The sequence below is a fragment of the Alternaria triticimaculans genome (assembly GCF_023758025.1).
Source record: "Alternaria triticimaculans strain BMP 0046 chromosome Unknown scaffold_3, whole genome shotgun sequence".
Taxonomy (NCBI): domain Eukaryota; kingdom Fungi; phylum Ascomycota; class Dothideomycetes; order Pleosporales; family Pleosporaceae; genus Alternaria; species Alternaria triticimaculans.
The window spans coordinates 1,546,976-1,574,872 of NW_026055960.1; the positions used below are offsets into that span (position 1 = coordinate 1,546,976).

At 53.5% G+C, this 27,897-nt stretch overlaps 12 protein-coding genes across 12 annotated transcripts; 7 read left to right on the forward strand and 5 right to left on the reverse strand.

Annotated features, from left to right (window-relative positions):
* Positions 1-1,027: 1,027 nt before the first annotated feature.
* Positions 1,028-2,543, reverse strand: J4E78_003209 (uncharacterized protein; the record flags this gene model as incomplete). The annotated part of the gene is made up of 4 exons (XM_049363849.1): positions 1,028-1,139; positions 1,186-2,018; positions 2,075-2,409; positions 2,459-2,543. 4 exons carry the CDS (start codon positions 2,541-2,543, stop codon positions 1,028-1,030), a joined length of 1,365 nt encoding a protein of 454 aa, XP_049224514.1.
* Positions 2,544-3,141: 598 nt separating this feature from the next.
* J4E78_003210 (uncharacterized protein) lies at positions 3,142-3,875 on the forward strand (the record flags this gene model as incomplete). The annotated part of the gene is made up of 2 exons (XM_049363850.1): positions 3,142-3,803; positions 3,848-3,875. 2 exons carry the CDS (start codon positions 3,142-3,144, stop codon positions 3,873-3,875), a joined length of 690 nt encoding a protein of 229 aa, XP_049224515.1.
* A 1,666-nt stretch (positions 3,876-5,541) lies between these two features.
* J4E78_003211 (uncharacterized protein) lies at positions 5,542-6,459 on the reverse strand (the record flags this gene model as incomplete). Its single annotated transcript, XM_049363851.1, has 1 exon — positions 5,542-6,459. The coding sequence occupies one exon, from the start codon at positions 6,457-6,459 to the stop codon at positions 5,542-5,544; it is 918 nt and encodes a 305-aa protein (XP_049224516.1).
* A 242-nt stretch (positions 6,460-6,701) lies between these two features.
* On the forward strand, positions 6,702-8,210 carry J4E78_003212 (uncharacterized protein; the record flags this gene model as incomplete). Its single annotated transcript, XM_049363852.1, has 4 exons — positions 6,702-6,741; positions 6,788-7,800; positions 7,851-8,099; positions 8,154-8,210. 4 exons carry the CDS (start codon positions 6,702-6,704, stop codon positions 8,208-8,210), a joined length of 1,359 nt encoding a protein of 452 aa, XP_049224517.1.
* A 457-nt stretch (positions 8,211-8,667) lies between these two features.
* On the reverse strand, positions 8,668-9,939 carry J4E78_003213 (uncharacterized protein; the record flags this gene model as incomplete). Its single annotated transcript, XM_049363853.1, has 6 exons — positions 8,668-8,817; positions 8,868-9,376; positions 9,542-9,569; positions 9,620-9,708; positions 9,758-9,791; positions 9,856-9,939. 6 exons carry the CDS (start codon positions 9,937-9,939, stop codon positions 8,668-8,670), a joined length of 894 nt encoding a protein of 297 aa, XP_049224518.1.
* A 1,040-nt stretch (positions 9,940-10,979) lies between these two features.
* ARO2 (bifunctional chorismate synthase/riboflavin reductase [NAD(P)H] aro2) lies at positions 10,980-12,309 on the forward strand (the record flags this gene model as incomplete). The annotated part of the gene is made up of 3 exons (XM_049363854.1): positions 10,980-11,014; positions 11,064-11,425; positions 11,474-12,309. 3 exons carry the CDS (start codon positions 10,980-10,982, stop codon positions 12,307-12,309), a joined length of 1,233 nt encoding a protein of 410 aa, XP_049224519.1.
* Positions 12,310-13,719: 1,410 nt separating this feature from the next.
* On the forward strand, positions 13,720-16,639 carry J4E78_003215 (uncharacterized protein; the record flags this gene model as incomplete). Its single annotated transcript, XM_049363855.1, has 4 exons — positions 13,720-13,854; positions 14,046-15,052; positions 15,101-15,445; positions 15,499-16,639. The coding sequence occupies 4 exons, from the start codon at positions 13,720-13,722 to the stop codon at positions 16,637-16,639; spliced, it is 2,628 nt and encodes an 875-aa protein (XP_049224520.1).
* Positions 16,640-17,198: 559 nt separating this feature from the next.
* Positions 17,199-19,802, reverse strand: J4E78_003216 (uncharacterized protein; the record flags this gene model as incomplete). Its single annotated transcript, XM_049363856.1, has 2 exons — positions 17,199-19,255; positions 19,304-19,802. The coding sequence occupies 2 exons, from the start codon at positions 19,800-19,802 to the stop codon at positions 17,199-17,201; spliced, it is 2,556 nt and encodes an 851-aa protein (XP_049224521.1).
* A 560-nt stretch (positions 19,803-20,362) lies between these two features.
* Positions 20,363-22,452, reverse strand: J4E78_003217 (uncharacterized protein; the record flags this gene model as incomplete). The annotated part of the gene is made up of 2 exons (XM_049363857.1): positions 20,363-21,525; positions 21,576-22,452. 2 exons carry the CDS (start codon positions 22,450-22,452, stop codon positions 20,363-20,365), a joined length of 2,040 nt encoding a protein of 679 aa, XP_049224522.1.
* Positions 22,453-22,644: 192 nt separating this feature from the next.
* J4E78_003218 (uncharacterized protein) lies at positions 22,645-24,465 on the forward strand (the record flags this gene model as incomplete). Its single annotated transcript, XM_049363858.1, has 2 exons — positions 22,645-23,285; positions 23,334-24,465. The coding sequence occupies 2 exons, from the start codon at positions 22,645-22,647 to the stop codon at positions 24,463-24,465; spliced, it is 1,773 nt and encodes a 590-aa protein (XP_049224523.1).
* Positions 24,466-24,888: 423 nt separating this feature from the next.
* Positions 24,889-25,503, forward strand: J4E78_003219 (uncharacterized protein; the record flags this gene model as incomplete). The annotated part of the gene is made up of 2 exons (XM_049363859.1): positions 24,889-24,968; positions 25,020-25,503. The coding sequence occupies 2 exons, from the start codon at positions 24,889-24,891 to the stop codon at positions 25,501-25,503; spliced, it is 564 nt and encodes a 187-aa protein (XP_049224524.1).
* Positions 25,504-26,294: 791 nt separating this feature from the next.
* Positions 26,295-27,668, forward strand: J4E78_003220 (uncharacterized protein; the record flags this gene model as incomplete). Its single annotated transcript, XM_049363860.1, has 2 exons — positions 26,295-27,399; positions 27,457-27,668. The coding sequence occupies 2 exons, from the start codon at positions 26,295-26,297 to the stop codon at positions 27,666-27,668; spliced, it is 1,317 nt and encodes a 438-aa protein (XP_049224525.1).
* Positions 27,669-27,897: the final 229 nt, after the last annotated feature.

The window sequence follows — 27,897 nt, forward strand, 5'->3', positions numbered from 1 at the left end:
TTGTTGGACTACGTACTGTATGGTTGGTGGTAATGTTGCGACATATCTTCTTTATTGATGTAAGAATCTAAGCATTCACATGCATCTATGATCTCTGAGGGTTTCTCACTGTCGGACAACTTTGTGTGATCTGCCTGTTCTTTGAGCTTTCGATACCTAGGTACCTCTCCCAACCTCTCAATCTCCACAATCGGCATCTCCATACCGAGTGTCAACGTCAGTCTTCGACCCTGGAACGGGGTTCTTTGCTAAGTTCAGCCCATTTCCATTGCGTGGTTCCTGATTGGAGGCTTACGTGGCTGTATGTGTTACCTAGGTATACTGGGAAGGGCTGTAATGTCTAGAGTGGGTACGCAAGTGCAAGGCTAAACGATTCTGAGAGGCGATGGGCCCCAAAACCTGCAGTCTAGTCCACAAAGCTCATTACATGCTTCTAGATTGGTTGCGCTACTATTGACGTGCCTTACGTATGTGCGGGTCAAGAACCGCTAGCTTCCTCCGAAGAAGACGCGTAGACATGTCTTGGCAAACGCTTCCATCCCAGCTTCAGCACACTTTGAATGCACGCGCGCATCCGGAGTATCTCTTATCCAGATTGTGAGATTACTATGGCCAATGGGAGGTTTCGCGATTACGCAGGTGATGGTTTGGATCCACGGCATGTTCCAGGAACGACGCTTGGTGAAGTCTGTGGGTGCTTGCGTAAGTATGTCAGGAGGCTTGGGTGCGGGACGAAGACGCGAATAAGCAGCTAAGCGTTTCAAATTGGTGCTTGTTGTGTGTACTTAAAGCTTAGGGACGTATGGTATGACGGAAGGGCGGGTTTGCTACATGGATTTGAAGCGAAGTTCGAACGTCAACAACGACCCTGCGTTACGTCAATAGACTTGCGGGTGATTTCTGTTTGTTTTTGCAAGAGTAGTATTGATGTGCTTGAGATTTTGTTACCGATGCATCTTGCCGTGGCTGTTCTGTGCACCACTGTGCAGCTGGTTCACATCTTTGTAGACTGTGGACTTTCCATCTCTCATTCGAGATGCAGCTCGCCTTCGCGCTCGGCATAGGGATAATACTTCTGTGTTTCAGTCCATAACGTTTCTTCGTCCATCTGGCTTGCATCCAGGCCTGCAATGATGTCCCTGAACGTCTGTTAGCCCCATCTTTCCAATCGTCAATGCGACTTACTTGTCTTCAGCCAACACTTCGAAGCCCGGCACACAGTCAATGAGCGCGTACATAACATAGCTTCCGATGAAAGACCATGAAAATCCGACGAGAGCCTCCACAACCTGAATACCGAGCTGGCGTACGTTCCCATCGAAGAATACTCCACCAACAATTTCTGTGACTCCATCATATCCAGCGACTTCTTTCCTAGCAAAGCAGCCTGTCGAAATCGTTGCTAAAATTCCACCAAGGCAATGTGTCGCAAAGGTGTCGCCGTGATCAACCCATCTCCAGCGCCGAGCGAACTCGCTAAACTTGATGCGAAGCGCTTGACGACAAAACAGTGCACCGAGCACCCCGAAGAAGAAGGCTGTCGGTAGATCGATGAAACCTGCCGAAGGTGTGATCATGATGAGTCCAGATATGGCGCCCATGAAACATGAGTCGAGACTCCAGCGCCCAACCTCAACATATGTGTAAAGCATCCACGTGAGCGCCCCACTGGCAGCACAGAGGTTCGTGACACACAAGGCCATCACTGACTTGAAGTTGAACGCCAGAGTGGTGCCCGCGTCAAAGGCGAGCCATGAGCCCCAGATGCTGATCATCGCGAGAAGTTGGCAAAGAGAATTGACCGGCCGGTGGATGACCAGATGCGCTGGTGTACGGGTCGAGGACTTGCGCGAGCGGAACAAAGGGTACGAAAGGTATACGGAAATCGCCGTTGCTGTTGCTCCGGAATTGATGTGTACGGGCGTACCACCTGCGAAATCTAGAACGCCTAGGTCCATAAGAAAACCTCCACCCCAGACCATATGAGCTAACGGATTGTATATGAATGTAGACCAAAGCTACCATTTGTCAGTGAAGCTCACAGGTATGCCGTCGTTCTACAGGTAGGACTCACAAATACGAATGGTATCAACGGCAGTATTCTCCCTCTCTCACACGCGCCGCCAACCGCAATGGCACAAACTGTGGCTTGGAATACCAATTGAAAGAAGCTGAATAGCACTGCTGGAATGGTACCAACAGGCTCTGCTAGCACATTTCTGTGAAAAGCGTACTTGAAATCTCCAAAAATAGCTCCTCCTTCTCCGTATGTCAAGGTGTATCCAATGAGGAACCATTGTATCGAGCAGACGATCACTGCTAGGATAGCTGGCATAACTGCTGCTAGAGAATTGGAGCGTGTAGTGTAACCTGAATACGCTATGCCTACAGCTGGAATGATACCCCAGCCTCGACAAGGTTAGTCAATGTAGTGAATAGTCGTGAAAGGTATACATACAGAAGACCGAACAGACAAGCACGAAGAGTGTATCAGTCCGGTCGCAAGCTTCCCAGGCCTGTAGGACCTCGGTAGGCAAGCCCATGGTGGAGGTTCTTAGTAGAAGTTCGGTGTCAAGGTCAATAATCCTGCTATAACAGTGTATATAGAGATGCAGGTATTGAGTACGAGGCTCTGCAGCGGGGAAGACGTGGGCAAGGGTTGAAGCTGCAGCAAGTACAAGCAAGCCACCTCGGCTGAGCGTATCCTGTTCCCGTGTCCGCTTCCCTTCTCTTCCCAAGTGCCCAGCATTGAGGCGCTTGATAGGCAGTATGTGCAGATGCCATTGGCTTAACTAGGGGATCCTGTCGATCGCTGCGCGACGATAAGATAAGGAAGGCTCTCCATGGTCAATAACAGGAAGGCCGGGTGAAAGGTGCATTAGCCGAAGCCATGTTTAGCACCACTTTCTGCTGCTCGTGACTTTGTGATGTGCTTTTGCGGCGCTTCATACGCGAACATGGTAATTTGACAATTCGATGGAGTGCCGGCACCAGATGTCGATGAAGTGTCACAAAGGCCTCGATCGCAGACGGGGGCGGCGCTTTCCCACATCCGGTAACGCTAATGCCGTTTTGAGCCTACGCAGAGGCACATCCAATGTTCACGAACTGTGACCACGGTTCCTGATTAACCTACCAAAAATGTCGGATAGCGAAGAAAACGAATTTTTCGGAGTCAGTCAGGACCTTGTTCCTCCCGCGCCTATCAAACCTGCGGGCGCTTCCGAAATAGATTTTGACGGCCTACTGTCACCCCCACTCAAACTACATGAGGACCTAAAAAACGGCTGCGGCGGTCAACTATGGCCGGCCGGTATGGTACTAAGCAAATACATGCTGCGGAAACATCGAGAGGATATCGCAGGTAAAGAGATAGTCGAGCTTGGTGCCGGAGGCGGGCTCGTCGGGTTGGCGGTCGCGATAGGATGCAAAGTCGACACTACATTACATATCACGGATCAAGAGCCGATGTTCGAACTTATGAAGCGCAATATCACACTGAACGCTCTGGATTCTCGTGTCAGCGCCTCGATATACGACTGGGGAGAGCCGACGCCATCACAGCTACCAGCACACCCGGACATCATCCTGGCAGCGGATTGTGTATATTTCGAGCCTGCTTTCCCGTTGCTGCAAAGGACGTTGCAAGACCTGATCGGCGACAAGACTGTGTGCTATTTCTGCTTCAAGAGGAGGAGACGGGCAGATCTGACGTTTATGAAGACGGCGCGAAAACTGTTCCACGTGCAGGAGGTGGACGATGATCCTGATAAGGAGGTATACTCGAGGGAAAAACTGTTCCTGTAAGTGTAGAAATTATCTTATGAGCCATAGCTGACGCATGCAGTTATCGCATAACGAAGAAGACTAGTTGATGGAAGGACAAGATTGTGGTGGACTAGCATCTGAATAGATGGTTGGCTGCAAGTCACGACGTTCTGTGCAGGTCCATGGGTAGAGTGTCGCGAACCCTGGTAGCCCCTTCTGATAGCCAAATTCCCGATTTGTCCCTTCTTATATTATCTGTCCAAGACATCCGCTGTCGAGAAGGATACCATTCATATTTATTCAACCATGTCGCACTGCTGCATGCGCGCTTTAGATTTGCCTGATGAGAATCGATCCACCCCGGACCCTTACGGATACCTCCGGTCACTTCCCGATGTTTCTACAAGTCTTGATATTGCTCGCCATCGGCCTGCACTGGCATTTCTCAACAGCATAACGCCCACAAATGCTACTTGCGAAGACATACATCCGTTATTCCAGCAAGCGCAGTGGGTGAACTTAAGCTGCGAGACCTACCTGCAGCTACTACCTGCTCTGAAAGTTGCTACGCAGCTTACTAGGCAAGCATCCTCCCTGTCTTTCCACAACCATGTCCTTCATGGGGAACTCAAGTATCTTGAGGAGAAGCGAAGGTATTATCTTGGTCCATCGGCATATGAGGCAACTCAAACAGCTCACCTGATGACGACTGAAACGCTTGACATCACCCTGCCGAGATATCTAAGGCTCGAGTTTGATGAACTTGACGAGGACGGGTTCCAATTCGATCCCATGACATATTTCGGCGAAGGCGCGAGTGTTTCCGAGATTGTATACTGTCCACGGATCCAGCTCCATACTCATCACCTCTACGCACTCCGTCACGTTATCAATCATGGGTCTCTATACGATCAAGAGGCGATCTTCCTGAGAATCGCTATCGCTCTTTGCCACGAACTTGCCCATGCCGTCTGGTATCATCGCAGCAGCATCGAGAATTCATCCTCGTAAGTCGATCTTTGAACATGTTCATTGCGAGTTGCCACTAACATATTTGTAGACCCACGACTACCCATGGCGACCCTCTTTATCAGTTGGCTGACACCGATCCCGAACTAGGGGATGCTTGGGAGCGTTATACCTTCGGCGGCAACATCTGGACTATCGACTATCCGGGCAAGATTACTACGTATTACTACCAGTTGGATGCAACAACTGGTCGCAGCGATCATGATACGCGCATTATCGTACCACGCTGGTGGATACACATGTTCTTCCTCCAGCCGATATGGACCTACTTCAGTCGACTACATCATGAGGGGCTATTGCGACTACCGACTGAGCTCGAAAGCGGGTGCGCATTCCGGAAGCATTCACCAGAATCGAGCATGGACTGGACCATGTACATTCATGGCGCGAAGCAGGTGCCAGCTTGCATGATGACGCGTACGGGTCCATACTTGTTATGGAACCTTCTGAGGCCTGCTCTAGAACGCCTAGAGAATCGTAATAAATCTAAAGACGGATGGAGACGTTCAAGCGAATCGGAACGAAATCGAGAAGAATATGAGGAGATGTGCAGGTCGCTAGTAGATCAATCGGCGGCACCTCATACAATGTCGGAACCAGACGTGTCTCTTTCACAGCCTACATTACAGTACAAACGGTAGATCAATGAATGTAGCGTTCACGTTGGCCTCGAAATTCTCTGCGCATATGATTAATCTTCATACTGATTTCTTCGCCGGGATAGATAGCGATTACACCACTAGCTCAAGCGCTCTCTTTAGTTTTACGTGGATGCGACTCGTGCCGGCTCTCGAAAAACTTGGCCGTAATCCCGATCATGGCGATAACAGCAGAAACCGCGAGAAAGTTGACAATCATGTTGCCCTTTTCCCACTCCTCCTCTACCTTGATGTTCCTACGCAGCTTTTTCCGCCTAGCCCAAATATGCTCGTTCACGTTGTCCTGCGTTTCCTTGTGCCTGACGTTGTCAAAGTGTGGAACTTGATTCCCTTGTTTCTGCTGACCAGGGCCAAATCCACCCCATTCGCCGTAGGACTCTTGACCAGCATGATTGGATGACTCCCCACCTTCCTGTGCGTTGGAATATGCGTATTCGGCTCGCTTCGCGCCGTGACGTCCATAGCCACCAGCCTTATAGAACGAGGGCGGTGGCCCTCGGAAGGTACTGCGCTTCTTGTTCAGCCCGCTGGCCGGCCTTGAGCCATACGCAGCGGAACTGTAACTCCCTTGCGGATATTCACCCCCGCTCGCTCCCCAGCGTGATTGTCTTTGCGAGTGTTCTAGTTGTGCATCGTACTGCGCGCGTTTCTCCGGTACAGAGAGAATGTGGTATGCCTCGCTTATTGCGACGAAACGTGTGGAGGCTTCGGGGTCGTTGCGGTTATGGTCCGGGTGGTTTTTCTTCGAGAGCGTGTAGAACTGGCGCTTGATCTCAGAAGCAGACGCCGTCGAAGTGAGATGTAGCGTCTCGTAATGATTGACTAGGGCGTCCGCGTATCGTGGGGCCGTAGCATGGAAATGCGAGACTTGTATGCGCCGCGGAAGAGCAGGACCCGTGCGACGGAGACATGAGTGGCAGATGTATGGCGAGGATATGCGCGACAGTCGAGAAGTCGATGTTTGAGCGATTGATCGCAGTAAGCTAGATGGGCGGGGTGGCATTGCCCACTACCAATATCCGAAGGTGAGGGTGCCCATGCAGAAACATGAGTTTGGGTGAATGTTCGGCGCGCATGGAGGACGTCATCGCCAAGCTCCCGAGGCTAAGACAAGCATGGACTAGCTTCAGAACCCAGTCAGTGGGCGACGCTCCACCGGCGTCAGTTAGCGGGGCGTTTCGAGACGCTCGTAAATTTCGAGATTGTCCACGAGACACGCACTATTATACCCTCGACACGGCCAACATGGCGGCCAAGGTAGCGGACGAAGTCGCCAACATGAAGTGTATGGAAGCGCTACCTCTCGCGTTACATCGCCTAACAGCGTACAGTGGACGACACCAACGGCAAACCAGCAAATGGTACAACAGAGAACAGCGAAAAGCCCACAGGCGACGCAGATCACGAAGACTCAGACGATGACAACGAGGCCGAAGATGGAGCACCAGAAACCGGCGAAGGCGCTGCGAAAAAGAAGAAGAAGAGGAAGCCCAGAAAGAAGAAGAAGGCTGGCGCAGCAGGCGGCGCAGGAGGGCCCAAGGTGCAGACATCACCGCCACGAGTTCGCATCGATGAGCTGTTCCCCAACGATTCGTACCCCGAGGGCGAAATCCAAGAATACGTCAACGAGAACGCCTACCGGACCACCAATGAAGAGAAGCGCCACCTCGACCGCATGAACAACGACTTCCTCACCGAATACCGCAAAGGCTCAGAGATCCACCGTCAAGTTCGACAATGGGCTCAGAACTGGATCAAGCCGGGCATGTCGCTCACCGAGATCGCAGAGGGTATCGAGGACTCTGTTCGCGCCTTGACAGGACACCAGGGTCTGGAGGATGGTGACGCGCAAATAGCGGGCATGGGATTCCCGACTGGTCTGAGCATAAACCACTGTGCAGCGCATTACACCCCCAATGCGGGCAACAAAATGGTCATCAACTACGAAGATGTCATGAAGGTCGATTTCGGCGTACACATCAATGGACGTATTGTGGACAGCGCGTTCACCCTGACCTTCGACCCCGTATACGACAATCTCATCAACGCATGCAAGGCTGCGACAAACGCCGGTATCAAGGAAGCCGGTATCGACGTCCGCATGAGCGACATTGGCGCTGCTATCCAGGAAGTCATGGAGAGCTACGAGGTGGAAATCAAGGGACAGATGCTGCCCGTCAAGTGCATAAGGAATCTGAACGGACACTCCATCGGACACTACACCATCCACGGCGGCAAGACTGTACCGATCGTCAAGGGCGGCGACCAAACAAAGATGGAAGAAGGCGAGACATTTGCTATCGAAACATTCGGCAGCACAGGAAAGGGTTACGTCCGGGACGATGTAAGTCATTCGCGTACTTGAGCCTACTTGTGATCTAACAAGTACCACAGATGGAGACATCTCACTACGCCAAAAAGGCCGACGCACCCAAAGTCGCTCTCCGCGTCTCGTCAGCAAAGACGCTCCTCAACTCCATTACCAAGAACTTCGGCACTCTGCCTTTCTGCAGGCGGTATCTCGATCGCATGGGCCATGACAAGTACCTCCTGGGCTTGAACAACCTGGTCAGCGCGGGTATTGTCGAAGCCTACCCCCCGCTTTGCGATATCAAGGGCAGTTATACAGCACAGAGTGAACACGTAAGCAGCCACTGATCCGTCGACACTGTAAAGAGGTGTGCTAACGCAAGACAGACATTCGTGCTTCGCCCCAACTGCAAGGAGATTCTTAGTCGCGGCGACGACTACTAAGCTCCAATTACACGTCAAACATGAAGCATCTGCAATTTCAAACTAACATGTGACAACAAGTAGAACGAAGCTATGTGTTTCGAGTTCATGAAGAAACTGTTTCATGACCATGACTGGGCACTGCATATACCGGAAATAACAAGAAGTAAAAAAATACCATATCCGATTGATCAGCTTTCACTTGTCTTCCTCTTCCTCGAACAAACCAATGCCAGCACGCTTGATGTCTTTACTAGGGGTACAGATTCAGTAAGTATACATCATCACTACGAGCATATAGATCGGGGTCCAGAGTTCCAGTAAATTGTATTGAGACGAACTGTCGCGCATACCCAAGGAGTATGCTCCGTTCGCTCATCAGCACTAGATTGATATGATACTGCTTCGCGAGAACCAAAAGAATCTAAAAGCCAGCTCCTTCTTCTCTTTTCCACAAATATATCTCTTTTCGAGGTGCTTAACCCTCGAAGGTGAAGCTGGTGCCGAGCTTGTGGCCGGCCTCGTTCAGCTTCTGGGTATCGAAAGAACCACCAATACCGAAGGTCAGACCGCTGTTGACCTTGGTGTTGTAGGCGAGGGAAGCAATGCCGAGGTTGTTGATCTTGGCCTGGATGGGATTAGTACAGACGCCCTCGTGCATGTCAGGGACCGTCATACCTTAGCGAAAGACGCAGGGTCAAGCTTGTACTTGGCAGCGAGCTCAAGACCGACGTTGTTGCCGGACTTTGAGTCCCAGACAGCGCGGGCACCGGCCTCGACAGCGGGGTTGACGCGCTGGTAGTACGAGGCGGTGAAAACGCTCAGAGAGTTGGTGGCAGTCACGGCAGCGTTGTAGAGAGGGGTGGTGTATCCGACAGCGGCGGAGTACTTGGTGATGGCAGCCTTCTGCACATCGTAACCGACTTCACCACCAACGACCATGCCCTCGTGGCTAACGACAGCATCAGCGGTGGTGCCAATGGCGCCAGCAGCCGAGTAGTCGACGAAAGCGCGGCCGTGGAAGGCAGGCTGCTTGAAGTGAAGGTTGACCTTCTGGCCCTTGTTGCCGGCAGCGGGGTTGAAGTTGGAGAGAATCTCAGTCTTCAAGCCGCTGGCGAAGGTGTCGTTGAGCTCAACCTTGGTGGCCAGCATGTTGGCAGTGTTCCATGACTGGGTGATGCTGATGCCTGCGTCGTCCGTTGTCAGTAGGTTGATTCCGTAGCCCGCCACGGAAAAGCCCCCGTTGCCGGGAGGCTGCTTCACGTGGAATATATAAGATTGAAAGTTGGAAGACGTATGAAGGGGTATAGAGAGGCTCGTGGAGCGGGGGAGAAAGGAATCGTTTGTCGTACCGTTGGAAAGCGACTTCTTGCCCTCGAGCTGGTGGACGCGTTAGCATGGCGTTTTTCCGCGTACAATGGCGGGCTTACCGAGGAAGTGACGGGGCCATCGTGGGCAGAGGTTCCCTTGGCGGTGAAGTTGACACCGTTGGGGGCCTTGAGCTTGACCTCAAGGGCAGCTGCGGGCGCGTCAGTGGGAGGGCAGGCGGATCAATTGGAGTCGCGGACCTGCGGCAGTGTGGTAGAAGTCCTTGTTGATGAGCTGGAGGGCGGCTCCGTTAGCAATGGCGCCATGGGGAAGCTCGTCGCGGGGAGCCAAAACATACGTCGTTGGAGGCCTTGGCGATGTCGCTGAACGCCGGCGGCGGGAACTTGGGGATGATCTTCTCGACCTTGACGTACTCAGTCATGTTGGGCGGTTTGGTGGGGGATGTGATGGAGGAAAGAGGGGTGTTTAGGGCGTCGTGTTGCTGGCTGCAAGCAAAACTTCTTGAGAAGTCACGGCAGGGTCCGCGCTAGTAATCCCGGATGATCTTCGTGCCTGCCTGTCCACCCACTCTCCATCCATCCCTCAGACACGACCAAACTCTGTTCTCGCCGTGCTCGTCGGCGTCGACTACTCTGCGCCCGTGTCGACTAGACGCCCCTTCATCTTACTCGATACTAGCATGATGTGACTGCCACTCCTGCCATCTGCGCCCTCAACCATGGAACCCGTTTCCAGGCGCAGTCGCCCGCGCGCGTGGCATCGTCTCGAGTTGTTCGGCCCACTCGCCCACGCACATGTGGTCGCCAGTCTTTCCTTGACCGGACGCTTTGTACAGCGCAAGAACAGCGCATGTCATGTGGTGTGGGGTTGTCTGTCTGGGCGACAACGTTGACCCTGCAAGCACATCCTCACGGCAACATAATCCAGTCACCATCCCGATGGCGAAGACAGCCCACTTACTTGCCATTTGTTCCATGTTTATTCTGAATCTGATCACGCAGTTGAGGTGCCTCAAGTACACGTACGGAGTGGGATCTAGCCCTGCTCGTTCGCATTACCTGTGGGGATATCTCGGTGTCTGCATATCAGCAACTCCATCAATCGCTGAACGAATGACTTTCCTCGCACCGCAATGTTAACTTTGAAGAATGTGCGACATTGCGTTGACGCTCCGATGGGAGGGTACCGTCGTTTGGTTCATACCAGCCTTACCATCGGTGGCCGATCTCGGGTTCCCAGACGGCTGTACTCCGCGCCCCGCTAAATAAATAAAACTCCTAGAGTGACTCTGACGTTGATTATTCTAGCGCACGCGTCTGGACCTGCAACGACACAATAATTAAACCGACGCTCTTTGGACACATACACAGACGTTTGGATACACCGAGCACGCATCTCATTGACTAGTCGCCGTTCACAAGGGAGCCGAATCCCCACTATCTCGCCAACACCACAACCATAATGTCTACCTTTGGCACGCACTTCAGGGTCACCACGTATGCATACGCGCAGTATAGTTGCCCGACGTCTACTGACCTGCGATAGCTATGGCGAATCCCATTGTCTTTCTGTCGGCGCCATTATCGACGGTTGCCCGCCGGGCATGGCCCTTACTGAGGATGACATCCAACCCCAGATGACGCGCCGCCGACCGGGCCAGTCCGCCATCACAACCCCCCGCGACGAGAAAGACCGCGTAGAGATCCAGTCTGGCACAGAGTTCGGCATCACACTGGGCACCCCGATTGGCGTCAGGGTCATGAACGAGAACCAGCGCAAGCAAGACTACGGCAACAAGACGATGGACATGTACCCAAGACCGAGCCACGCCGACTGGACATACCTGGAGAAGTACGGTGTGAAGGCTAGCTCAGGTGGTGGACGAAGTAGCGCACGAGAGACCATTGGTGAGCGAATTCCGGCACAACCACCGTACAAATGCTAATGGTGCCCAGGACGAGTAGCAGCCGGTGCGATAGCGGAGAAGTACTTGCGCGAAGCCTACGGTATCGAGATCATCGCATTCACCAACTCCATCGGAAACGAGTTCCTCTTCCCTCCTACACCCGAACATCCCACCGCATCCACGAACCCAGAGTATCTCAAGCTGATCGACTCGATTACACGCAATAAGGTAGACGAGTACCTGCCCGTCAGGTGTCCGAGCGACGATGTCACCAAGCGCATGGAAGACTTGATCGCCAAGTACCGCGACGCACAGGACAGCATAGGTGGCACTGTGACTTGCGTAATAAGAGGTTGCCCGACAGGCTTGGGAGAGCCATGCTTTGACAAGCTGGAGGCCAAGCTGGGACACGCTATGCTGTCGATTCCCGCAACCAAGGGGTTTGAAATCGGATCCGGCTTCGGAGGCGCACAACTACCGGGCTCAATTCACAATGACGCGTTCGTCAAAGCTCCTGCTGTCCCGGCAGGCGAAAACCCCGATGCAAGCAAGTACCGCTCAAAACCCAAGCTCACCACCAAGACCAACAACTCGGGCGGTATCCAGGGTGGTATCACCAACGGCGCGCCCATCTACTTCAACGTAGCTTTTAAGCCGGCAGCGACAATTGGACAGGCGCAGTCTACAGTCACATACGACCAAGAGGAAGGAGTGTTGGAGGCCAAGGGCAGGCACGATCCTTGTGTAGTGCCTCGTGCAGTGCCCATTGTCGAGATGATGGCTGCATTGGTCATCATGGATGCTGTACTAGCCCAGCAGGCGAGACAAGGCGCGAGGAGCTTGCTTCCACCGCTAAAGGGTGTTCAACCCGTCAATGGCGCTTGACAGGCCGGATGATGTAAGTCGGGTATAACGGGAGTTAAGGCGCCAGCTGCAAGTGTACGATGTTTTTGCGCCGAGATGGATGAAAGTTATTAGACTTGATGTATAGATAACAGTGCCACGACTCCACAATATCAGAGTCCACAGATGGGCTCAAAGGCTCAAAAGTCATTCCGAGTCGGAATACAGCAAGATCAGCAGCGAGGACCAGTTTAGATACTACCCATGATCGTACAAACTTGTCCACAACCCTCGGCCGAGCTGACAGATTCGTCCGCGAGACGAATAGTTCACATGCGAACCGACTGGGCAAAAGTGTAGAACCACATCTCGACCTTCGTGACGTGCATCTTACCGGTAAACTATAGGATAAGACATGCAACTACAGACTAGTCGAGACATTCCGATAGAGTGGTAATAGGCACCGCCACCTGGTGTCTTTACCCATTGAGAGGCCGATGTTCACCGGCAAGGACTTCCAGCCTCGCGGAAGTCAGTGTGGGGGCCGGCAGAGTCGCCACACTGTAAGAAGAGGGTGACCGGAGGGCAAGGAGGATGCATTGGCAGCGGATGCTATCGGGCCTTCCCCTCCACCAAAAGCAAGAACCCTGGCTGTTGGAGATCCCTTCGCTTGCAGCCGCGAGCCAACATGACATAGGACACGCTCCGCGAACCCCTCTTCCTCCAGTCTATCCTCTTGCCTACAAGCAGCTCTTGTCAATGTCGCTCCCTTGTCTGACCGACATCGAGATCGCGCACAAGCATGTGTGCCGCCTTGCATCATCCGTGTGAAGATAGCCATGGCAAATTCGTCCAGTGCTCGGTGCGCCATGCCGAAGCTAGTCGTTGATGCTGGTGCTGCTCCAAAAAACTCTGTCCTGTCGCAAGCAGATGCTGCGGTACCCGAAACCAGGCTCCACTGATAGAGTCGTCCCAAGTTCGCTTCTATCTCCGCAAAGGCCCCTCGCGTCCGGACATGTCAGCTGGCCCATGCCTCCGGGACCTCGATTCGAATTCCCACGTGCGGCACAGCCTGTCGGACGCGACCTATTCATCTGTTACAGCCCATCGGCTACTGCAGTAGGCGTTTACCTCCCAATCTAGATCCAGTACGAGGCCAATCGAGCCTCTTCGTCGTGGTCGCGCATCGATCCTTTTGGATGTCGCCTCTGCGTTTGCCACCCTACCGAAAATCATCCATGGGCTTTGATCTTGCCGAACGCAAACTAAGGCAGGCACGTTGAACGTCGCGACGGGCGCCAACGTCACAGCTACCTAATCCGAGCCCGCTGTTCTTCTCCCTCGACATTGGTGGCTAATCATATTACTTTCCCACCCGGCCCAGAGAATGGAATAACTAACTCGTCCTCGGAGCCCGCGCGGACTGCCTCTTCATTCCCCTCGTGATCAACCATGGCCCGCACCGCTACTGCCACCTCTTCCAACAACAGAGACGACCAAGATAACTCACAGGCGCAGGACACAAAAGCCAGTAAGCGGCGCTGTGTCCAGTCGGCCTGTGTGCCCTGCCGGAAACGCAAGTCCAAAGTAAGCATCAATCTTCCCACTGCATGCACCAATTCCACATTGAGCTCCTACATCTGGCCCGATGCTGGAGATTCGCCTCCGCGGAAGGCTCGTCACCAGCGAGGATTATCCGCAACTCTTGTTTGGGCCATTCTCCGGGCAACTTTCCCGGTCCCTCGCCAAGTGCCCTCCTGCTGACACCTCATCTACAGTGTGACGGTGGTACACCCGTGTGCGCGACTTGCACTGCCGTCTACAAGACTGAATGTCATTACGATGCTGAGAGCGAGAGTCGTCGCACTAAGGCTACTCCGACGATCGCAAACAACACTGGGATCAAGCGCGACGCCTCCCTTGTCGCCGCCTCCAGCCCTGAGAATGCCTCAAGCGCCGAATTTATCGTCAATTCGCTGAGACATCTACCTGACGAGCATGTCCAAGAATTTCTCAATCATATTCGAAGAGACCCCAGCCTCGACCTCACCTCTCTAGCTGAAACATGGCGCAAGAACGTGACGCTGACGCAGAGCGAGCCCGTCGACGTTCAAAGCCTCGAGTCAGATCTTAGTGTGCTGCTTGGGAAGCCATCTGTTACATCGACCGGCCAGAGCAGACACTTTGGACATTCCGCAAGCCTAGGCCTGGTACCCGAAGATGAGAATTTTGGTGGCGGGCGGCTGCGTACCAACAGCGTGAAGCCAGAGCGTCAAGGGTCAACGTGGACCAACGTAACCGATGACCTGGCTTTTGTTGAGACTCTGCTTGACCTCTATTTCACCTGGAGTCATCCCTTCTACGTGCTCTTCAGCCGAGAGTGTTTTTACAAGGACTTCAGAGCGGGACGCGACAAGTATTGCTGCTCTCTACTGGTCAATGCTATATGCGCATATGCATGTCATCTCACGGAAGACCCTGCAGGTCGCACGGATCCTGACAATTTCCGTACTGCAGGCGATCACTTCTTTGCCGAGGCCAGGCGGCTGTTATTCGAAGATGAAACCCCGAGCCTGACGACTGTTCAGGCGCTCTGCATTATGTCGATGCGTGAGCCGAGCACAGGGAGAGAAAGTTCAGGCTTTTCCTACATGGGAAGGTGTCTTCGTATGTGTGTTGAGCTTGGTTTGCACTTGAACTATGGCGCCAATTCTGCGCTTGGCTTGACACCAAGTGAGATCGAAGTGAGAAAGGTCACATTCTGGGGCTGCTTCACCGTGGATACGTGAGTTATCTTGGCTATTTTTACCCCGACTGGGCTAACTCGACGCAGAATCTGGACAATCGTTACTGGCCGCATATCTCAGCTTCCTCGAGCTGCCATTACTCTCGAAAAGCCTATGCTGGAAGAGACGTCTGACCTTCCTGAGGCTTATCCCGCCCCCTCACAAATCGCAGGAGGCGGAGTCGTAACCATCCGCATGTTCCTCCAGGAATTTACATCGCTCGCGGAGCTCGTCAATGACAACAACCACATGTTCTTTGCGCCAAAAGAGCGACTTACGAGCAGTAGATTGCTTGATTGTTATCATAAATACCAAGCCTGGTATAGAAAACTGCCAGCTTTGATAAGCCTGGAAGGAAAGAAGGAACCCGAGCCACACATCTTGGTACTACAGTATGTCTGAACATCCATGCTTACTTTGCGAACAGAACTGACACTCCACGTAGCATGCTTTACTGGACCATCATCGTGCACCTTTTCCGGCCTCTGCTCAAAGTCGATCTTATTCATTCCGATATACGCCCCCGCGACATCTGCGTAGATGCGGCCAACAAAGTGTCTGAACTTGTCCGGATCTATCGGCAGTTCTACGACTTTCGTCAAGCTCATCTACTCATACCACACGTATTACTCACTGTCTGTGTTGTGCACTTGCTATATTCAAAGGATAACAGCATTTCTCGACAAAACCTCATCGAAGGCATGCAGGGCCTAGACGATCTTCACGAATGTCACTATTTCGGGGCGAGGAGTTTCCGCGTCATATACACCCTGGCGAAGACGTGGAAGCTGCCTTTCCCTGAAGAATTAAGCAACTCCTCGTTGATACCAACAAGCGACCCCAACAGGCCCCAAGGTACTATTAGTCCTCCGGCAGATCCTCTTATGATACCTCCCAATACAACAACTATTACCGGCAATCGGATAGGACCTGGCCGTCTCCATCCACCTATCACTCAGAGGAGGGAGAGCCTGTCGATGTTTGCTCCTCAACCAGGGTTGCAATTGGCTACACATCCCGCCAATTCGAGGCCGAGTAGTGTGGTATCGAGCCAGCACCAACCATCACCTGTTGTAGGGCACACACCCACCCATCATAATTACAACACAGGAATGCCTTTACCGACATATCAGTACTCGCAGCCCATGTCGTCTGCACCCAACATGTCTACGGCAATGACATCTCCATCTACCGATACGGCAGAATCTATGTTTTGGAACCCTATTCCTGGCGTACCAGGACCGATTCTGCCACGTCATACCTATCAGCAAATAAGCCCGATGGGCCTGGAGAGTGTTCTCCACAACACAGACGTAGGTGATCGTCTTGGTCGGGATGGGTTCAAAATCAGCGAAGACTGGCGATCGAGCCATATCAACGGCTTCAATCACAACATTGGAAGCAGTGTATACGGCAACCCGCATAGCCAGGCAGACACTGGGTATGCGCACCGAGGGAGCTACGCGCAGCCGACAGAACATGTGAGCTACCCGCAAACTACACATGAGGGGCACCACCACACGCAAGAAGAGTACGACCCGGGATGGTGGCAGAACACGAACGGAAACCAAGGACCGATGAGTTGACAGATGGACGGTTTCAAGATTGATGATGGGAGCATTTCGCATTTGATGCAGCAGTTGGTTCGGTGAGCTTTATCGGGAGAAGCTCATACATTCGAGGCTTGGTGGATTCCGAGTGGCGTTGCATAGCGGCATCATCTAGCGGAGCTAAGGCGTACAGGTACTGAACTACGAGTGTATTTTCTCAATGAAGGCGTTCATGGTCGGTGGACTGAGAGCTCGTACGGATGTGCAAGGTAGAAACTAGCAATAGTAGGCAAACGTCATGTGTTCCGTGTATCCAAGGTCCATTTCATGTGCCCATTTATTTTTCTGCGCACATGAGTCAATGAGACAGAATATAATGGCAGGTACAAGAACATGAATGTTTGTATTAAACACATTGCAGCTACATAGAGACATGTGTAGGTAATATAGTTGAAATGCTGAGATATGAGAGGGTATAGATCTAAATGAAGGAAAAGCCGGGGGAAAATATACAGGCCCAATTAACGGCAAAGTATGCAGCACGCCGGCGACATCGACTCAACATTACACCTCACCCTTAAAACCAGCAACACACTCAAACACCCTTTTGCTTCGCAGTCTGGACAAGCACACTAGCAGTGCCAGCACGTTCTTCATACAAGCGCCTCAGGTCCTCGACTGACTGCTTTTTGAGGTTCATTTTCTTTGGCTTCAATGTTCGGCCTCTTGCAACCCCAGTCTCAGCGTCTGCGTCATCTTTCTTTGGTTGATCTTTGGCAAAGTTCTCGAAGCTGGGCATGCGTTGCATAAGGCTTGGACTCGGGGTACGCAGACGGGGCGCAGCAGCTGGAATGGGGAGCGTGGATGCTTTGGTGGGTGCGTTGATGATGGGAACTTGAGGCGTCACCGGGTATACGGGTCGGGCGAGTGAGTTGATGCTGGGGCTACGGCTTGTTGTTGATGATGTTGCGGAGAATGGAATGCTTGGACGGCGAAAGGCAGGTTCTGACGCTGGTGCCGAGACTGCGCTTTGGGGAGAGGTCAACTGAGGCGAACTCACGCCCTCGCTCGATGCGTACGTCGAGGATGGACCTCTCTTCGCAATAGAGTTGTTGCTGTAGTAATTACCTGTAAGACCTGGAAGCGCCATGCCGCCCATGGGGTGTTTGTAAGCTTCATCCTGTGCGACGACGGCCTTGGAGACATTGTCAATCTGCATCGCAGTCAGGGTTTTCCTCTTAGGAATGTTGAGTCTAGGCGCAACAGTAGGAGGAGTAGCAGTAGTAGTAGAAGAAACGTGAGAAAATGGCGCATCTTCTTGTGCGCGAGTAGATGCTGACATAGGAAGGACTGGAACTGGATTGCTCGTACCAGACTTCTTCTCATCCGTTTGTGCACTCCATCGCGGTGGTACATTAGGGGGTTGGCCGATACGGTTGTCGTCGTTTCGGGGTGGGGCGAAGCCATCAGTGGTGGCAGCGTAAGTTATGGGTGACTCGGCGACGTCTTCAGGCGCGTCGGATATGACGGTAGAGTAGCGAGGTGGCACTGTAAGGGGCGGTGCAGGTTTTCGCTGAACAGAATCGGCAGAGGATTTGGCCGACGGTGCGCGTGAGCGTGGAGGCAAAGGAGGCGGTAACGCCTCGCCTTGGGTTTCCTGTGGTTCGTGATAGGTAGGCATCTTCTCATTGTCGAGTAGCGTTATACCGCTCATCTGATCTTCCAATGAGCCTTTGCTATCTGCAGAATCACGCTTCGCATCCGCAGGGTCCTCCCAGTCGTTCTCGTCCTTGGGTAGCTCAAGCTCGTTGTAGAAAGCCTCCTCGTTCTGCCCGCATGCTTCTCTAAGCCCCTCGGTCCACATGTCGACTGCCTGGGTGAAGATCCTTCTTATTATTGAGGACATTTTGGCGTCTTCAAGCTGATCAGGTCCACACAGTAATCCAGGTGCAAAGCAAACAGCGAGGTTTTCGGCCGTCATCTTGTTTTCTTCTTGTCGTGCGGCTATGGCACTCATGAGAGGCAGAAGATGCCTGCACAGGATCTCGCGGGATATGCCAGGTAGCAGGGACCACTCCGAAGTTGGCGAGAACAGGTCGGTCAGTTTGTCGAGTTCAAGAATCTCCTGGCTGTCGCCATAGAGTCGCTTCAGGTCCCGATATGAGTCGGTTGGGAAGATAGGCTGGCGCAGAGATGCATACCATGCTTTGATCAGAGCTGCTGCCATGAAGACCGAGTATGCGTCGGTGGGGGCCACCTCAGCTAGTATCTCGTCTTGATGTTGGGCGTGTGGGTAGGGTGGTACAGGCAGTGTCACCTCGTTGTCCTTCCAGATGATGTATTTCTGGCCCCTATCGTATGCTTCCTTCAATGCATCGCGCAGCCTTGAGTGTGGTGGTACGCGGAACAGGCCTTCCGAGGTGATGTTCTGCTCCATGAGCACGAAGCTGGTCGTCTCTCGCAGCACGCGTGGAAAGCGTGTCTTGCCATTACTGCCTGTGGGAAAAGGGGCGCGGGCGCCAAATGCTCGTTTCCCGCTGCCATTGAAAGCGGAGATGTGTTCGCACACGCGACGGTCGGCAAGATAGGTCGAAGGAGGGATAAGCAGGTTCTCGATTTGGATTTCGCGGGCAAGCTGCGTCAGGTTGGATACTAGAAGGAGTCAGCATTGCTCCGCGCTGCGGGGTTGTGGATACGCACGATGATAGATCTTTCTCCTGAACTTGGGACTGACAATGGTAGAGAAGATCTCGGTCAGTATCCGTACCCAAGCTTTCTCGTGCACAATGTACAGGCGCTGGAGCCTCTTGCGCATGGCCCTGGACAGGACATGGTACGCCTGCAGAAACCAGCCCCAGCCAGGCCGGTGCTTTTTGTTTGTCGCTGAGCCATCGCCATCGCCGGCAAAGAAGACGACCTCGTATTCGAATCCCTTCAGCAGTTCGTCTTCCTCGGGCAGGCGCGCAAGGACATAAGGTAGCAGCGAGTCGTAGTCGGCTTCGTGCGAGTCGGGGAGAGCGGCGGCGTTGAGGATGAAGACGGGCCTTCCCTCTTGCGAAGGCAGCGGCGACCGGTAAAGAACGGAAGCAGCGATTTTGGCCAGGTCTGGTGAGTAGTTGGAACTGTGCTGTGGTGGGGGTACTGCGGAGAGCGAGGAGCTGCGCAGCCGACTGGCGATGTGGGCACGCACGCCGCTCATGGCGACGAGTGAGGGGGCTGGCAAGCTTCAGTCAGGTTTGCCGCTGGCAGTAGGAAGGAACCGAGGGCGAATCAGGAATAAGAGCACGTGCGGACAATATACATGTAGTGGAAAGGGTCGATGGACGGCCTGAGGCGGTGCGGTGCGGCTTATGCGGAGATGCAGCACCTCAGCCTGCATCTATAAACAAACCTTGGGTACGTCACTGTCATGAGCGCCACGAGGGTCTCAACTTTCTTAGCGCACCCAAGCACGGACGTGGCTGACTCTGATTTGACTCTATTACTCCAGAGTCCCATGTGTTTCAGATGCCGCGTCGCCTGTACAGGGAAACTCTGCATGTATGCACCCTTGCAGACGACGCGTGGGGCTGCACATGTAATATCACGCATTACTATCAAGACATGACATCCATGAATCCATCAGAGTAGGCATCGTGTGTCGCCTGGGCAGCAAACTCTACTTCCAAGTATCCAGCGTCATTCCGTGACATGAGACGCGTTTGCTATGATGCGTTCCCGTTGATCAGGTCGCACAGTGCGCACAATGACTCTTCAGCGCTACTCATCCGTTTCCGAGCCAGTGCCATTGCCATCAGCTGCTTGCTCGTCGAATACTATTTGCACGCCTTCTTGATCCAACCTTCCCCGTAGGTCTACAAAGCGTTGTGTGTTCTCCTCAAACTCTTGCATGTTGCTGCCCGCTGCTTCCAGCGCCCGTACCAAGCCCTGCCCGTCCTCACCTTGCCGCATAAGCCCATCTATCCCTATGCGTTCAAAGTAGGATCGAAACTGCTCAAGTTCGGCGAGCAGCCGTTCTCGTAAGGCGGGGTCATGAGGGCGCCCAGCTACAGAAGCATCGTACGACGCTATATTGTCATCGGGAGCTAGTGGATCGGAAACGGATGTGAATTTGGACTTGACGCGAGGATCAAGAAGGGCCATAAGCGTTTGGTTATCCGAAAGGATGACATGTCGAGCAAGGTCCGTCTCTGGTATCTGCGCAAGCCAGTATGGATCCTCTCCTGCTCCCAGCTCTTCTTCAAAAGCGTAGCACATCTCCACTAGCAAAGTCGTCCCTTCGGTATTGTTCCACAGGTCTTTGGCCTTGGGTACATACAGCTGACATAGCAGCTCTTGATACTCACCGTTTGGCTCCTTTCCCCACACAGGTTTTGGTATCGGGGAAATGTCCAGCTCCTTGCACAGCCGCGCTGCTAGCCATGGATATTCTTTGATTGCGTTGCGCAATGTTGAGCGTGCTTTCTGTGGCTGTTTAATGCGATCGTGAGCAAGCGCAACGCTGAAAGCGAGATTCGGTGGAACCTTCCACTGCCGCTGGAGGTAGTCTGCTTCAACCAGGTTGACTAAGGCGCCCGGTTCTCGCCCTCTCAAGGCTAGTTGATCGATGAGGAGTCGAAGACAGTAAGGATCATTCTCAGGGTCCATTGCAAGTAGCATCTTAGCCCACTCGAACGATGTTCGCCACGTCGCACGAACACCCAATGTATTGATGTAGCGCCATACCGCAAGCCAGAACTCGCGGTTTTCTGGACGGCGAAAGTCCAGCCGGGCTTTACCAGCCGCCAGGTTCGCAGAGAAGGTAGAATGTACGGAGCGCCCAAAAGTGAAGAGAGCGCGTTCCAACATCTCGGACGCAGCAGCAGGTTCTCGCTGTTGCTTAGCGATCTCTGAGACTTGAAGCAGAGTGGAGATGTGGAAGGCTGTGAATGACGTTAGTACTCTATATGACATGAAAAGTGGCTCAACTTACGGTTGTGGTGCAAGAGTTGGATCATACGCTCAGAATCCATACTTGCGACACAAATCTGGAACTGCCGCTGAACATCTTGATACATGTTATTGTGAAAGAATCTGTATTCGACAGTGCCGTCCGCTCGTTTCTCGACAATTTCCATGCCGAGGCCGCCAGATGTAGCTCGTGGCCACTCCTCTTTACCTTGGATGAAGATGTTCCGTCGCAGTCCCAACGATGCAAGGTTGCGATTGCCAGGAGCGTTACGTCCTGCAATTGCAGCAGCGATGCCACCTTGTTGACCACGTTGTCGAGGCCGCGCCTCGTCTTCGGCACTTTGCACAGCGGCTCGACCGAAGAGCCTCTTCATCTCGTTTGCGGCATGTAAATGTTGCGTGTCCACACTCAGCACAGAGAAGAGTTGCTTCTTCTCTTCGCTAATGGGGTCGTGTTCATCTGATCCAGGTCCCGTTTGGCTGTTCATAGAGAGGTTGAGGGCAAGCAATGCCCGATCAATCTCATCAAGATCTGACTTTCCTGTGGTAGAGGCGGAGGGCTTGTCAGCCTCTGCAGCTTTGCCCTTGGCTTTGGCCTTCTTTTTCTTCTTCTTGCTCTTCTTTGAGGGTTTCGATGCAGGCATAGGCTCGACCTCCGCGTCATCATCAGAATCTTCGGCCTTGCGCGCGGCGTCTTGATCTGTTCCTTCATCCTCTTCGTCTTCTTCATCTTGGTCGCCACCATCGCCCAACATAGCAAACAGGCTGGGTTTCGCCTTTGTCTTGGGGGCTACCTCAGGCTCCGACTCTTCCTCGTCTTGGTCATCTTGGGCAAGTTGTTCCTGTATCTGCTTCTCTTCAAGCTCCCGCTGGGCCCGCCGCAACGCTCGCGAAGACATTTTGGAGTGTCGAAAATTAAGTGTTTGGGGTAACGTGATGACGTCGTAGTGGTTTAGATTGTTCGCAGGGGATGATTGGGTCCCCGCTTTAAGCGCTTGGACTAGGCGTTCTCCCAGCCTGCACCATGATTTCACCCGTGGACTACTGTTGCTGCCAACCTCACTCCCAATCCCCTTCACCCCACCTGCCAGATGCGGGCTGCCTTCCAAGTGCTTCGCTCTGCACGTCGCCCGTGCCTGCGCAAGCTTGCCCGCAGCCGCGTCGGCGTCTTTGCGCCGAGCAATGGCCTAGGCTTCCGGGCTCATCATCACTACCGCCAGCGCACCTCGCCCATCGTCCTCGCGTCGTCGATGCAGTTCCGCGCCCTCACAGGTGCGCTAGTGGCTGCCGCCGTCGCCTCGGGTGCCTTCTACGCTTACAACGACAAATCCTCGACAGGACACGCGCAGTCCCCCGCCGACCAAGCCAGGAACCTGACCAGCGCCCGAAGCAGCGAGCCCGCGCGCAAGGCCCTGGTCGTTGGTCCCGGCGAACTCTACACAGGAACCATCACTGGGCCCATCTCGAAAGAGACGGATGACTACGGCAGGAAGGTGCTGGAGATGCTGGACCCCGACCAAGCCACAGCCAAGCTGAGGAAGAACGAGGAGTCGTGGCTCGTGGGCAGAGGGCAGGGCGTTGTGCGGTACGACGTGGTGCAGATTCCCAGCAACTCCCCCATCGAAGACGACCATGCCGAGAAGATCATCGAGGTACCATCGAACCTGGCAGCCACGGACAATGGCGCCTCGGCCAGCGACTGGATGTTCTGGGGCGTTTTCGACGGACACAGGTAGGTGTCGATCGTGGTCGCGTGTCTCGCCAGTGCTAACCTCGACAGTGGCTGGGTTACCTCAGCCAAGCTTCGTCAGACCCTCATCTCCTACGTCGCACGCGAGCTCAACACGACCTACAAGTCGGCCGTCGAGGACCCTGCGCTCCACTTCCCGAGCCCCGATGCTATCGACCGCGCCATCAAGACCGGCTTCACCAAACTAGACAACGAGATCGTACACGAATCCGTCAAGAAAGTCCGCAAGGCTCAATCCAAGATCGCTGCTGCTGAGCTGCTGGCCCCCGCCCTTTCCGGTTCCTGCGCACTCCTCTCCTTCTACGACAGCCGATCCAAGCTCCTGCGAGTCGCCTGCACGGGTGATTCTCGCGCGATTCTGGGTCGACGAGGGCCCAATGGCAAGTGGACCGTGACTCCCCTGTCTGAAGACCAAACCGGTGGAACTACAAGTGAGGCTGAGCGGTTGCGTCGAGAGCATCCGGGTGAGCCCAACGTGGTCCGGAATGGTCGCATTCTAGGCGGACTGGAGCCATCCCGGGCGTTTGGCGATGCATCTTATAAGTGGTCGGCTGAGACCAACGCCGAGCTTAAGAAGTCCTACTTTTCGCGGTCGCCTTCAACACTACTCAAGACTCCTCCATACGTCACTGCCGAGCCGGTCATTACAACTACCAAGGTAGAGCCGGAAAAGGGTGATTTCGTCGTCATGGCTACTGATGGTCTGTGGGAGATGCTTACCAACGAGGAGGTCGTAGGCTTGGTTGGTCAGTGGCTCGACGCTCAGGGCAACCCGGCCAGTCAAGGTTCACAGACTCAGTCCTGGCTCAAGAGCTGGTGGTCCACACAAAAGCAATTGCCTGTCGAGCAGAAGGCAGCGGAGAAGGGAGAGGGCCAACGTGCACCGATCCGTCAGCAACAGTGGGGTACCAAGACTAGCCTGAATGAGCGCTTCGTGGTTGAAGACAAGAACGCAGCTACGCATCTTGTTCGGAATGCACTTGGCGGAAAGGATCAGGATCAACTAAGTGCTCTCCTCACCCTCCCAAGTCCCTTTTCGCGACGATACAGGGACGACTTGACCGTCGAGGTCATCTTCTTCGGAGAAGGCGCAGGCACCGGTAACGTCACTCGGAACCAGGAAGCCAGTGCTGCAGAACCAGAAGTCAAGCCCAAACTATAGAGCATCTTCTTGTTTTCGAGGCTGAACATTTGAACGGGCGATATCCTTAGGCGACCTCTGATGGTCCCACGGCGTTTACGAGCTCTTCTGAGCAAGGCGTTTGACGGAAGCATGACGAGCATAGCAAGTTTGTTTTTCTGGTTATACGTAGCATGGCTTGGTCTCTGGACCCTGAATTGAAGTGAACTAGGTCCTCGGCCTGTCTGTCTGTCTTTCCACGTGCCCGCGTGTTGTTGGAGCTTTCCCGGTTAGATTCCGCCATGTCCGCATGATGTCATCGTTGCGACTAGAAGCATCACGAACTTATCATGAACTACAAAATTCAGTTAAAAAGGCCCTTGAGTGCCAGCAATTGCCAGTCACCTAACCTCACCTGATTCTACCATCAAGTTCCTTATACCTACGATTACCCAGAACAATAACATGGCTGAGTCACTAGCAGCATTCCGTGACCGTAGGTCGAAAGATCTCCGTCAGCTGGCAGAGGAGCATCTGCAACATGAGTAAGTAGCGCCAGATTTGCGCGTCGATTGGCGATAGCTTATTCAAGATAGCCTCAACCAACAAGACCGCGAAGTACTCAAAAGCGCAGGTGGAAAGGTGTCGATGCACGCTGGTTTCGCGTCAGCAGTCGGACTGGGTCTAGGAATCTACACAGCATATCGGCTGCGAAGCATGCGCCTTGCGTACTTCAAAGCTTTCCGCGCCGCGGAGAAGCCCGTAGAAGTACGCTTCGCTGACGGCCGTACCGAGCCTGTTCCAGACATCACAGCACAGATCTCCGGACCTTCGCGCTGGGGTGATGCAGCGACCTACTTCCTCTTTTCTGTTGGCGGTCTCTTCCTTGGAGGCGAACTGGGTCTTTTGACAGGTACAGCAAGCGCAGCGAGGACCGTGACCAAAGACCCAGCCAGCAAGGAGAGGATTGAGAAGGCGTTTAAGAATTATCGGATCGATGTGTTGCAGAGGGAGATTGAGCAGCTGAAGGGCAAGAGTCGATTTGAAGAGTTCTTTAGCGGTGGCTCGTCTAGTGCATAGAGCCAATGCCACGAAGAATGTACCAGCGGTGAGATGTAGTCATGGTCGCGTACACGTGGGGAGTCTCAATTAGGCGGTATACTTGCCCATCTTAACATGTACCTGAATATACATGAATTGCGTCGTTCATCAATGCAGAAACTCATTTATAGCCTAACGATCCTGAGTGACGGATGCATTCTCACACATGTGTGCGATGAATCATTGTTGATATGCCTAGAGATCTCCAGGTGGGCCATTCTTGCAGCCACCCCCAATTTGACGGTTCCAGACTCGCGCACATGACGTGTCGCGCTAAAATGGTGGCGCGGCTGTTGCAGATCGTTGAATGAGAGCAGACACCCGCGTGGCTTGCAACCTTAAAACAGCGCCTTACGTCATGGCACTCTGCCTAACTAGGGAGTCCCGGATGGTCCGTTCGAGCGCTTGGAAAACAATCGTCGTCTGGGATTTCTCAACGGCAGCGGCTCTTCTCCAAAAAGTATTGCTTCTTCATTGCATTCTCTCCGCATCCTTTCACCTGGGGAACTCGGTCGCGGCTTTATTATACGACGTTGTAGTCGATACTCATTTACCCCGTACTCGGATCGGACGGCACTGCGCTGCACTGCATAGCAACCAAAGTCGCCGGCGCTTTCACTGCATACGTCGGGACGACTGCACCATCACGACTATCGCTTGAGCAGGATTGACATAGCCGATATCTGTTCCTGCCTGCGAATCCATAACTCGGTCGTGGATTTAAAGAACACATCACCCCTGCGGCGATCATGAAAGGGGCGATACTTTCCATGGTGTGGCTTGCTGGCCTCACTGCAGCCCAGAGTAGCTCGGCCTCGGTCTCTCCCTCAGTCATAACTTTATCTGGGTCGCAGCGGAGTCTGACGGGCGATGATGCGGCTCCAAACCCAACCGTCCCCTCGGATTTCGAGGGCAGCACCTTTGCGACAGTAACATCGGCCGCGTCGTCTGGGGCGTCTGGTAGCACAGCCTCGTCCAACGGCACGGCTTCAATCACAAGCAGCGCACCACCCGTCACGAACATCGGAGGAAACAACAGAACACTGACACCGACTGGCACCGAGACCGCTCCAGCGCTGCCCTCCAACACTCAGCCTTGCAACAACTACCTCGAGTTCTGCAACCGCAAGTATTCCAATATTACCGAAGTAGCTGCGCACAACTCGCCCTACACGCGAAAGAACAACATTGCGCGCAACCAAGAGTACGGCGTGACGCAACAACTGAATGATGGCATCCGCATGCTGCAGGGCTCAGCCCACTACGTCAACGGCACGCTCTACTACTGCCATTCTTCTTGTGACCTGCTCAACGCCGGTACCGTTGAAGACTACCTCCGCGAAGTCACGGCATGGGTAGCAGATCACCCCTTCGACGTCATCACGATTCTCTTCGGCAATTCCAACTGGGATGAAACGACCGATGACGGCAAGCCACTCGTTACATCTTCCAACTTCGCCGAGGCGATCGAGAAGTCCGGTTTGATCGAATACGTCTACCAGCCACCCAAGACCGCCATGGAGCTCAACGACTGGCCAACGCTTGGCGAACTCATTCTCCACAACAACCGTGTCGTCACCTTCATTGACTACAATTTCGACACCGATGCGGTGCCATACCTGCTCTGGGAGTTCTACAACATGTGGGAGACACCCTTCTCCCCAACCGACCCTGATTTCCCTTGCACGCTGGGTAGACCCGAGGGCATGTCCGAAGAAAAGATGAGGGAAATCATGTACATGGCCAACCACAACCTCAACGCCGAGATTTCGTTCGCTGGACTGAACCTCCTCGTGCCCAACGTAGCGGAGATCAACCAGACCAATGCGCTGGAAGGAGAAGGTAGTCTAGGTCGCATGACCAACACCTGCACCAGTATGTATCCTCGTACCCATTTTCTATCTTACATTTTGCTAACGGATCCCCCCACAGCCAACTGGGACCGCCCACCAAACTTCCTCCTCGTCGACTTCTACAACCAAGGCCCCATCAACGGGTCCGTCTTCGAAGTCGCCGCCCGTGCAAACAACGTTACATATGACCGCGAGTGTTGCGGCACTGCGTCTCTGGGCAACGTGCTGCTCCAGCCCAGCGCCACGTACTTTGGTTTCGTGGTTGCGATTGTTGCCGCCTTGATTCTATGACCTTCTTCGACGGTTGAAGTCGTCTAATTGGATAGTTGGTATATAATACAGAGGAGGGATTTCAATGTGCATATGCATGGCAAGGCGTTTGGTGGTCGAGATCTTGTACACTTTTTGCATAATGATAGCGATTCTAAGCGATTCTTCATACATTGAGAATATATTGAGCTTTCTTGGCATTCTCTCACATGACTATTCTTTGATGCATGGAAGTGTGTGCATCGTAAAG